Source organism: Gadus chalcogrammus, chromosome 5 (genome assembly GCF_026213295.1).
Source record: "Gadus chalcogrammus isolate NIFS_2021 chromosome 5, NIFS_Gcha_1.0, whole genome shotgun sequence".
Classification (NCBI taxonomy): Eukaryota; Metazoa; Chordata; class Actinopteri; order Gadiformes; family Gadidae; genus Gadus; species Gadus chalcogrammus.
Window position 1 is genome coordinate 11,315,751 of NC_079416.1, and position 12,375 is coordinate 11,328,125.

The 12,375-nt window shown below is 48.5% G+C and overlaps 1 protein-coding gene across 1 annotated transcript in view; it reads right to left on the reverse strand.

Moving 5' to 3' along the window:
* The window catches only part of LOC130383256 (formin-1-like), a 50,196-nt gene that overhangs the window by 2,492 nt on the left and 35,329 nt on the right, over window positions 1-12,375 (reverse strand). The window contains 2 exon segments of the mRNA XM_056591372.1: window positions 4,016-4,067; window positions 7,578-7,670. Of these exon segments, the coding sequence (XP_056447347.1) occupies window positions 4,016-4,067; window positions 7,578-7,670 (145 nt within the window).

Sequence of the window (12,375 nt, forward strand, 5' to 3'; positions counted from 1 at the left end):
AACAACTGAGAGAGCAAAGGAGACTGACATAATAACAATAGAGAGAGAATACACACACACACACACACACACACACACACACACACACACACACACACACACACACACACACACACACACACACACACACACACACACACACACACACACACACACACACACACACACACACAGAGAGAATGAAAGAGAAAGAGAGAGACAAGGACAGACAGTGAGAGAGAGAGGTGAAAGAGGAAGAGTGTGAAGGAGAAGGTGAGCGGTAGAGAATGAAAGGTAGAAAGAGACAGGCGAGGAACGAGTAAAGAAAGAACGACAAAAAAAAGAAAAACAGCAGGGTATGAGGAGGAGAGCGAGGAGGGGAAGAGAGGTGGAAGAGAATAGCGAGACAGACAGACAGACAGACAGACAGACAGACAGACAGACAGACAGACAGACAGACAGACAGACAGACAGACAGACAGACAGACAGACAGACAGAAACACACACACACACACACAATAAACTAACTAATATGAATAGGGAACACCGTGACTTATTGACTTATATGATTATTCCCCAGCGTGATGGAGTCCAGATCCTGACTCCTCAATGTAATTCAATTGTAACCAAACCTGAAACTCCTCCGCCGGGTTCTCCCCCCCTCCCCCCCTCCCCTCCCCCCCAGCCACCCTCGCCAGGCATCAAGAGAGGGCAGTCCTAGCCGCTCCGGGATGCCCTCGCTAACCCAAACATTAAACACGTTTCCTCCGCCTCCCGACTGTCAGGGGGGCTGATAAAGAGGGGGCCGTGACTCAGGAGGAGACGGCCCTCGTTCCCGCGGACACCGGCGCAGACTGACTTCCAGATGTGAGGTGGCTGCGTCGCCGCGGCCGCTAATCCAAGACATGTTGGAGCGCAGCGGGCCGGGGGTCTGTGGACGGTTGGGGCGCTGCATGCTGTGCAGGAGCAGCAGGCGGCCAGACAAACTGCTGGGGCAGCAAACTGCCCCTACCACACCACCGGCCACAGACTGTCTCCGAACAGAACCGGAGAACAGTCCGTTTGATTGTTTTTGTTTGTTTGTTTTGCCAAAATGTCCACGTGGAACACAGCCACACAGGTATCTTTAGCGTTTAGCTGACGGCATAATCCGACATGATTGACCAGCTCTCCTCCTCTTTACTGGTTTCCCTTCTCTCGACCCCCGGGGGTCAGGGTGTCAGAGCTGGGCACAAATCACCCCCCCCTCCTGCCTCCCCTCCTTTCTGCACGTCTCCCGACCATGCATCATCCTCGCACAGCTCCGCAAGCAGGCTCCCTCCCCGCTCCCAAACAGATGGCGGCACTCCGAACGTCGTGGAGGAACAACAGCCGCAAAACAGCCAGGAGTTGATGATCAGCGGATTTATTTCGGGGAAAAAAGTCAACACTTGTGACCTCCTTGTTCCTGTTATGATGCTAATTTCAGCGGTGATGCAATCCCATTCCTCACTGGCGGCCCCGGAAAACACTGAGCAATAACGACTGCGAAGGGAAACGGTTTTCCAGGAAGAGATTTAACATAAAAATATATTTTTTCGGGGGGGCACATTCAGCAGAAAAATAACATTTTGGGACTGGGCTGATATAATGGGCGAGTGAGGTACCGGGCTCCCAGCTAGCATGAACTAATGTCATTGGGCACAACTTGAGTGTACGTCACGTGAAATTGGGCGTGACACGGCCGCAGTGAACTTAATGGGCCAAAACTGTGGACAGAACCAGGAAAACCTCAGCAGTATCTGAAACGCAAACCAGAAGAGTCAGAACTGCGTGTAATTGGCTGTACAAGAACGACGATGACTACGATTACATCCACGGTCATATCCACGCACAAAAGCCAAGAGCATATTCAACCCTTATGTCACGGGAGCTGACTGGAAGGAGGGGGTTCAGTCAGGTTATGTTCAAACGTATTTTCGTGGTGTGAGTGTGTTGTGTGTACTAGTGTGAATTGGCCTATCCACAAGCATACACACAAACAGAGCCCACCCAAAGCTCGGTGAGCCAATATTCTTCACCAGCGTGTCACTTTTATGAGGTGGCTGAGAAAGAGAGAGAGAGAAAGAGAGAAAGAGAGAAAGAGAGAGAGAGACTCTGCCAGCACCAGGCAAGTCTGCTCCCTCTTGGGATGAAATTAGAGGAAAGTAACTTCATTAAGGCAAAGGTGTGGTAAGCCGCAAGGCCCTTTTGATCAGCCACACACAGTCTCACACACACATAAGAGAATGTGAAAACATCCCTTATCAACAAAGAGTAGAAAGGGAAGAAGAAGGAAAGAGAGGGGGTGATGTGGCCATGTCAGTTCTGTTTTGGGTGGGGAAAGGACACCGTGAAACAGTGCTGCTTGGAAGGGGATCACTGGTGCAGAGCTGTGCCCAAGGCAATCAACTCCCGTAATGGTTTAAAGTTGTGTCTGGCATCGTTAGCGTGCTCCTTTATGGGCATTTTCAGAGATTTATTGGGGAGCGGAATACTCACGATTTAAAGCAAACAATTCGGTTCCCTATCCAAACAAGCCTCAGATAATCAATTTGCTTTGTTTCTCCAACCCCACCATTTCTTTCCCTCCCACATGAAACGTTCCAGATATGGTTTGGCTCCGCCCGAGTAAAGAGGCCGCCAGTGCGTCTATAAATCAGAGGCTACAGGCAAGCACTTTTTGCTCTTGTTTTTTGTTTTTTGTGTTCGAACATGAGAGATAACAGTGACGAGTGCGTCAGAGGAAGCTGCGGTTTATTGGTACGTCAAGCGTTGTTTAAAGGGACTCTATGCAAGACATTCCTGCTCATCACTGACCCCTTTGGCCGGTAGGTGAACTGCAGCATTAAGCACACATTTCTGCCATTACCCACCCTAAACGATCACTTCCTCTTTGACGGTAAAACCGCCCGGTTCAAACATAAAACAAGTCAACCCACAGAATGTTCTACGGAACAGAAAAGGATTCCGAAAAGGCCTGCCTTTTGCTTTGTCTCAACCTGTTCGTAAAAGGGCAATCTGAACTGATTTGTGCTTGCAATAATCCTGCACGTAGACACTTCAAAAAGGAGCATCAACATTGTCCATGCGATCCATCTTTGGATTTACAGAAGAAGACCTCCAAGATCCTCCTTACCTCGCTCTGTCCGAGCGTTTGGGTGGATCTGATATGTTTTAGTGTGCGTTATCTCTGCTGCTGCTATCACTGACTTCCCCACCAGCCTGGAGACTGGGAAGCACCCTATGTGCAGGAACGTAATCACGCTACAGTGGAACTAGATATGACATGTATTTAAACAAATTGTTAGCTTTGCTGCCAACCAGGGCCAGTTACACAATCTATCAGAGAATACTAAACAAAATAAGCGGGAACCATCCATCACATCTGTAACCATCCATATCATCACGTGACCAAAACAATCGTCAACATTGCTTGTGTATATTAAACCTGCACTGTGTTACTATTATATATCTGAAATAGAAAATATGTATGTTGCACGTTTTCTGCCACTTAGAAGGAGCACTAAGCATTGTAGAATCTTATCTTAACTATCTTGTTGTATCCAGGGAATGGGTTAACCTAGCAATTGTAAATGCTAAGCAATTGTTTCTATGAATATCTTTACTGTACCGACGATCTATTGTTTCTCTTTCCTCTGACAAATGTACTTATGTACTGCAAATGTACTTAATCGCTTTGGATGAAAGTGCCTGCTAAATGCCCAAAATGTAAATGTAAAGATTTCTCAAGAATAAAACACAACCATCCACAAGGGAATAACTGCACTCTATGGTGTGGCTCTATAGCTCATGGTTTTATTCTGGTCCACGTTAGCCCCCCACATCTTCCCAGAGATTCCCAGACACAATGAACCCTGAACCACCAGCGCTAACCTTGAAGCATCAGAGGAGCCAAAGGCATAACGTACACAGTACAGCACTAACGCATGTACATCTACAGTAGTCATAAGCATTGGATTTATCACAGCAGTATAGATGAAGGGGATCACCTACCTCTTCAGTGCTGTGTCAAGTCTGTTGTCTTCGGTGGCATGCTGCTCATGAGCTGTAAAACAAGGAGAGAAGAATGGTGCATAAAACACACGCCCGAGACCCGGCTCTATGAGTAATGCGTTGTTGGAAGTGCCACCGTTTGTGACCGATGCAATACAGACGGGAGCTTTCGTTTACTGGTGTGGACACCGATACCAGAGGTGAGATGACATAAATCAGAAAAGATGAGAATCAAGAGGGGGCCGCCGCCAGGTTTTATTAGCACCCGGGAGAGCAAGAGGACGAGCCGGACGCTCTTGTGAGGGTTGAGATGTGGACGGAGCGTTGATAGGGAGGTGGCGCTGAGTAGAGGAGTCGGATGCGGGCACATTTGAATAGTTTGAGTCGAGATTTGGGTGCGAGCTCGTCGACGCAGTGTTGGCACGTCACCAACGTCAAGGCGTCATCCGGACGTTGGTGATGCAAGGGGTGAACACACACACACCACACACACACACACACAGGAGCAGGTGTGTGTGGTGTGTGTGCAGCAGCAGGAGCGCGGGTGCAGGGTAGAGCATGGCGGCGGCGGCGGCGGCGGCGGCGGCGGCTTGGGAGTGGGAGGCTCCGGTGGGATGCTGCCATGTTAAAGTGTCTAAATGCAAGGCAGATGTGTACGGCCAGCCGGGCCGAGGTGCAAGAATTTATCTAGGGCCAGAGACTGCCTGTGATCTGAGATTTATTGCATTTTTCCAGATTCATCCTTTTTTCTTTTTTTTTTTACAATGATGGGGGGATGGGGAGACTTGAAGATTTAAGAGCGAGAAGGCTCAGAAAAATGGTTCAAAGGCCGGTTTTTGGGGTGCTCTAGGAGAGCGGGCGATCTTAAGCCGCCTACAAACCCCTGCTTGCATGTTCTCCCCTTTTTACACGCATGTGGGCATAAGGGGCTGAGGGGTGGGGGGGCAAACTTAATGAAGAGTTGGCGGGGGGGGGGGGGGGTTGCGGTGCCCTTGGTTTAGGGCGGGGGAGGGGTGGGAGGGGGAGGGCGAAAGGTGAGGAGGGGGGGCCGTGACCAATGGTGTTTGTCTCAGTGGGGGTCAGGCTGGCGCCTAAGCTACCCCTCCGGTGCGACTGTGCACGGAGGTGGCATTAGTGTTAAGAGAGAGAGGGGTGAGGGGTGAGGGGGGGGGGGGAGTGAGAGAGAGAGAGAGAGCGAGTAAGAGAGAGAGAGTGGCCCAAAGTGACAGGATGTGTGAAGTTTCTCCTCCTCAGCTCTCGTGTAAACATGAAACCAGCAGTGTCTAACTAGAAAGTTATGAGACACACATGCTGAGAGGGACAATAAATTAGGGCCTTTAAAATCTCCTGACACACTTTTCTAAAAAAAAAACGCAGCCTTTTACCTTGGAGCCCCGACAACAAAAGAAGAGACGGGAGAGAGCTGGCAAGAGGGGAGGCCTGGGAACGTGCCCTCCACCGCTTCAACCCGGCTCCCTCTTATCGGCTCCTCCCATTGGTTCAATTCCTTCAGCTCTTCCATCTGCTCCTCAGCACAAAGAAACTCACCGGCGCATCGGGTCGAGCTCTGTCCCGGTCAGTTTCACACTTTGGTACGTCACTAATTCACACACATTAGACGGCGTGGTGGAGCCAAGACACCGAGACGTTTCCCTGAAGTACGAGACAGCGTCGGAGGATGTAACAGCATGGTCCCGCAAGACGTAAGAAGCAGGGTCCCCGGGAGGGACAGGGGTCGGTACTACGGACATTGTTGTATATGCTTATGAATAGTACACTTTCCAAAACCGGTTTTGTCCTCATCGTTTTAGGATAATTGAGAGCCACCGCGTAATTGACAATAAATGTCCTACACACGAATATATTATTTCACACGCCAGACACGGTAAGCTGCTCAACTTTCAACCCACGCCCTGGAGACGCACATTCGCCTTTCCTCTGGTTGTCGGATTGCTTTGTTCCACCGCCCAAGTCGTTAGGAGAGCGAACGAGAACACTATGGAATAACGGGGACGTGTTGCGTTTCATTTTGATCAACCCCCCAGTTGCGAGAACACAACGCAGACGCAGTCTGCGGTTAACAAACAACGTTTGCGCGCCCTCTCCCAACACGTTGGCTACTCTGCCAATTTACACGTCTTGATAGGAGACACATGGCCACAGTCTCCCCGGAAGGCGCCTCGTCAGAACGGGGTTTTGGTTAAAAATAAATAAATGTATTGTTTCAATATTTCCAGCTACATTGCAACAACTGATCCAGAATCCTTGCTTGAAAGAAATTGCTCTGATTGGTTCCGATTGGCCAGAAACAGGTTGCTGGTCGCTATTGCGTGCTGATAATTAATCTGAATTTATTGGGCAGTCGGTAGGTCTTCGTCTTAACTGTGAGGTTTTGTGGTGATGGTTTAACCTCTCTGAGACGTCTACGTGAAACCAGATAGAGATGACAGGCAGGTGGTCAGAACACCCTGCAACGGATGTGCTGAATTTTAGATTATTGATGTGTTGTTACACTTTAAACAGGAACCATTGAACTTGAATGACAACTAATTTGACTGTCCTGCGCATTCATCTTCCTCTGCCCTCTAAGAGCCAGGAGGACCTCTATTTAAATAATTATACCATGCCTCTCAGGCCCCGAGCCCTCTGACTTGAGTGTGATTGATGACCATTTCATGTGCCCTCCTTTCACTTGTGTCTAGTTCCTTTCCGAACACAGCGATTAGCTCTCGGGGTCAGGGGATAGTGTAGGCACTGTATGATACACACACACACACACACACACACACACACACACACACACACACACACACACACACACACACACACACACACACACACACACACACACACACACACACACACACACACACACACACACACACGGGATTGAATATCTCCCTGGCTGAGTTACGGCCTGGGAACTATTACTACAAAGTTGAGGTATCACAGAAGGGGCTTAAACCCGGTTATTTATGCTCATGAAGTTGCAGCTCCTCCGTCTTTGATGCGAGAGGGGGACAAGCCGGTGAGAAGGCAGGTATTGCAGCGACACAGAGTATTGATCTCATTCTAACGGAGAAGGCTGAAAACCAGCGGATGACGACGTGATCCCAGGTTTTTTCGGTGGCTGCTGTGCGTTGCCCTGTGTGGTCCTTAGAGCCTTTACAAGGCCCGGACCAGAGATGTCCTGCCAGCTTTATGGCATCCTGGGCTATATGGGAACCATGCACAGGGCAATGGGATCCCTTCGACCAGCCTCGTAGGTTTAGAGAATGTCACAGTCGCGGGAAGCGCACGCACACACGCTTCCACACTATTGAAAGCAAATGATGCCTTTTTAAAAAGTTCCATCGCTGGGTTTAAGAAGGACAATGTGGCTGTCCATATACTTTATCTTTGGAGGCCTAAGGTCGATTTCCCCCTTAGTGCCTCACAATTCCGAGTGGAAGAGTTTTATTCATCCAAATCAGCATTCAGGAGGAAAAAGCATATGTTCCCGTGGAAGACGACGACGACGACGATGACAACAACAACAACTCAGGGCTGCGTAGTGACTTACCGACGGAGACAAAGCCTTCCATTTTATCTTTGAAGGGCTGGAGGTGTTCCTCTGAGGAGTTGGCACACACCTTCTGCACATTCTTTTCACACACTGGAAGAGCGAGAGACAGAGAGAGAGACAGACAGGGACAGAGAGAAAGAAAAGCAGAGGAAGGTGAGAACAGGAGGTTTCTTTAGTACATCCACAAGTCTTGTGTGCAAGATTGTATCTTAAGTCGAGCTTGTGCACATACAAAATTGCGATAAATCAGAGGCCAACTATTGAGTCAAACCAGAGCTCATTTACTACTTGTTTGCAAACCTTTATCTCTCAAGATTTACTTGACATGCAGGATAAACAGAGACAGTTCGGGCGGTGGGCCTTTATCATCATTTAGCAAAGTCTATTTATCGTCTACTTGCATAACTATTGTGGTTAAGGACATAGCAAAAAATGGGAAATATTTCGACAACAGCATAGTCTAAACCTTACATGGTGCCAGAAGTCAAGCAAGGAAAAACGATGACTACGGATGAGCAAAACAGTAGCTTTAGTGAATGATACATGCATACCGGAGTGCGTACGAATTCTTACAACACATCTTTTTATAATAAGTATGTATACATATAATTCACAATAGCATTGTCCACTTAGCGATTGTCAAGAAAAGGGTATGGAAGTGCACGCATAGACGCCACATATTCAAACAGGAATGTTAATTTGAAAATGTTTTTAAATATAGACACGCACAACAACAAAAGCTAGTTTTCTTAGGTAGCCATTAAAAGTGGCTGTTAAACTGGCAATAATGTGAACAGAGTTTGGGCTGCGTTCAAGATACAAACAACACCGTTCATTAGTGGCGTCCATAAGAACCAGTAATGAGACTTGAATAGAAATAAAACCTGCATCATAAACTTTAAATTAAAATATCACAATCTCCCCACACATGCACACACGTAATAGCAAAGACTTGATCAAAACGCCATGCACCCAGCGAGTCTCTCAGACGGATTGGGAGAAGATGCCTGGCCACTGGAATAACGGATGATAAATCAATGAACTAGTATGACTCCTAGGGCTTCAATGTCTCACTAATGTAACTTCAAAGACGGCGCACGGTGCTATTAAACAGGATTTTACATGCACAGGCATATTGTTGTTCCTGCACATGTGGCTTTTTTCCCTTAGCAGATCTGCTTGCTATTTGCGGATGGGCTTTTGTTGTGATGCCAGATAAAAAAATTAACCAACCGACACGGGTCTGGGGAGGAAGCCCAAGCGATGGAGCGTCCCGTCAGCCAAACCTTGTCATTCCTCCCCCCACCCCCCGCTATTAGCGCACACACAGAGACGGCGGGCACAACAACAGCCATGCAACCTGCTAGTCATTAATGGCAGCAGTAAATACCTTGACTGGTGTACGACTGCATAGCTTTTATAAAAACAAAAACACAAAAGTAAAAAGGAGTGGATCAACCCAATACGAACAGGGCGGTCTTAGATAGCTCGGGTGTCAGATGTTGGAGAGAGGGAAACGAGTACACCTGCTTAGTTCAAACACCGAAGCATACCACTTGGTGACTTATTTGAAGAATCAGTTTTCTCATGTGAAGAGCGGGCTCGATTATCCTTTGTTACCTTCTACGGTTGCATAAACAATTCAAACGGTTTATAGGTAACATTGCGGTGACACACAGGCCAGATCACAGATCTATTCATTTATTTGTCTAGTGGAAAACAGATAAAGCAGTATCACGAACGTGACCTAAAGAACCCCCGAAACAATCCTTTTTTTTTTGGAGCAAACCCACATTGCCTCACCCTAACCCCTAACACAACATGGCCCATTAAAATCGTTCAAAACAGCAACTCTACAATTTAGTGGCGGCTTTCCACCAAATGTGGTCCAGACAGCAAAGGCCGCAAGAGGAAGCCCACTACAAATAAACAACCAAAAAAAATGAAAACACACAAACACACACACACACACACACACACACACACATCTGCAAGAAGAAGCCTGTGTTTCGTGTATCGGATTCGAGTGATACATTGGCGTTAAAAGCAGCCGTTGGAGTGTGAAAAGGTGAACACGGGAACACGAAGAACTCATGTTTAACAACAAAGTTTCGTTCAGCCACAAAATAAGCCACACGTTATATTATGATGGACCGACAAAGCCCAAACAGCCCTGTAACCTCTCGGGGAAAAGCGATTGAAATGACTTGATTTTAACAAATCCTTTTAATTGTACCTCAAATAAAACATGCTGCACCGTGTTTGTATTATCGAATAGGGCACAGAGTGGCTGAACCAACAGGAAGACACCCTGTCACATGGAACACCGTGTGCCATGTGCTTATAAATCCTCTGATCTGGGGCTGACATGGATCCTCTCTGCACTGCTGGGGCTCGTCAATACCATGGATTATGCCACCGTACTCGGATCACAGAGGCGGAGGGCAAACGGCTGACGAAGCTCTGCTCGGAGTAGTGTAATGTCATCAGAGAAACCCACCGCGGTCTGACTAACTGGAGATTTCTGCTACTGCAGGCAGCTCTGTTTGTCCTACGGGTTCCTCTGCCCTGTCCAGACACCTAGCGAACAGGGGCCTGGCCTGGCATCACAGAGCCAGCAGACTATGATGGGAGCCGCGCCACCGACACCGATCTCCGATAGCCCTCCCACCGTCACCGCACAGGGAAAACAGATCGGGTTCCAGGCTGCTCACTCAGCACCTCTCAGACTGGGGCGCTGGTTCTTTGTGCACTTCAACGTATGATGTCACTGTTTATACCGCCAGTTATGCAACTTTTTCCTGTGATATTCCTTTGATGGACGAGTGTTGATTTATGCTACCCATCTTAATTAGATTTTTCTTTTTATTGGCTCAGCTTCACCTTTGTTTGGTTACTTTCGCCATGTGTGAAGAACACACTCCATCACAAATGGAGAAAAATATTTGAAAAGGATTTTCTGTTCCAGGATCATAACGGCATTGATGGATTAATATAATTTGTCAAAGGTTAAGGGCCATTATGAACTTTGAAAGAAAGAATACATGCTGCGATTTGGGCAGGACAGAAAACGGGAACTAAGTGAATCCTTGAAAATGTGCGTTACATATGAGCATACTCTGCAGTAACGCTTCCAAGCAACTTTGACACGTAGTTAAACCTGTACAGAGATGCTTGACGACATGATCCCATTGAAAACACACCAGCCGCCCCTTGAGCACAGACTGCGAGTCAGACGGCAGCAGAGGGAAAGATCGACGCGTACGTTCACGCGGTAACATTTCTCTGTTCTGGCTAGTCATGGCGCCGGGACTTTGATGTCAAAATGTGTGCCTGATATTCCACCGCGGCAGAAAGTCCCCTGGGAATGGCGAACCGGAAGTCACGGCACACCGGGACAATGCGATATTGTGGGGTGGACTCTGGCCAACCAGAGGGGGCTTGTGGAGCGCCACAGGATTGCACTGGCTACGTGTCTGACGCATGTTTCTGTCTGCGGAAGGTTGCCCCAGTAGATGGCCTCCTGACAATAGAAACACGTTCATCTGATCCTCTCCTCTCCACAGCAACATAATGGAGCATTGTGGAGGGAAAGGGAAAACAATAACAGATCAACTCCTAAAACGTCACACCGACGGCTACACCGGTTAGAAGACGACTACAACAGAGTTGGAAAACCCATAGTTTTTTTAAAGTCTGTCTCCAAGATTACTTCAGATGTGAGGAACGTCGGCTGCCCTCCGGCCCCCCGGAACGTCACCTTAATTTATATACCCGGGATGTGGATCTTTCCCATCCGAGGGATTCTCTTACTAATCCCCAATTACATACAATCCCAGTAGACCGAGACCCCCTCCCCCTCCCCTCCCCTCGGTCCGGTCGCCCACCTCCCCCCTCGCTCTCCGGGGCCAAACGTCTCCGCTTCGCTCCCACCAGAGGGGCCGCAGCCAGGACGCTGGCTGGCTGAGCGAGGAGAAGGTTAGACTCCCTCTCGGCTTTCTGCTCCCCATAAATCACTCCGGCCTCGACTCGGGCCTTTCAGCACACAGACGCCCCGCTCCTCTTCCTCCTCCTCCTCCTCTAAAGTCCAGCGAGGAGAACCACGGGGGCTGACAACAAGGGGAATAGCAGCCAAGCAGCCCCTGAGATAAGATGGGAGAGTTAGGGTAATGGATGGAGGCGTGGGCCTTTATAGGGCGTATCGTATATCGCCGCTACGTGAGAGGATAGCTAGGGTGCTCCATGCCAAGGGCGATTTTTACATTTGTGTTTTTATGGACTGGGGGATATGGGGTGTCCCCGTGTGGCTCTTCTACAACTAAAGATCTACGTCCATAAACATGATGGAGATGATTTCTATTGTTTCAGTTGCACATTTTGGAATGAATTCGTTCACTGATGAATTGTAAATGTTAGCATGAAACTCATCCTTACCGGGAACTCTTGACGTTGTTATCGTGGCAATCCCAAGAAATCAAAGAAAAAAGCCACAAGAAAAGCAGAGGTGTTTGGGACTTGCAGCGACAAACTGGCGGGGTGTGGGTGGCGGTGCCCCGGCCTCCCGACTCCACACATGGAGTTAGGAGCGGTGCCTCCGTCGTAAAGCGGACCTCAGGCTAAAGGGCCTGCGTGGAGCTGACGTTAAAGGCCCTTTAAACTCTGGACACTGTCTGATCTGCCAGGGTGATGAATGGCTTACCTGGGCCGGGCCTCGAGTGAAACACTAAACTGCCCTCAGCAACAAATGAGCTCTGACGGTTCCTTTTTATTTGATACTATTTCATTCGGTAGTGTC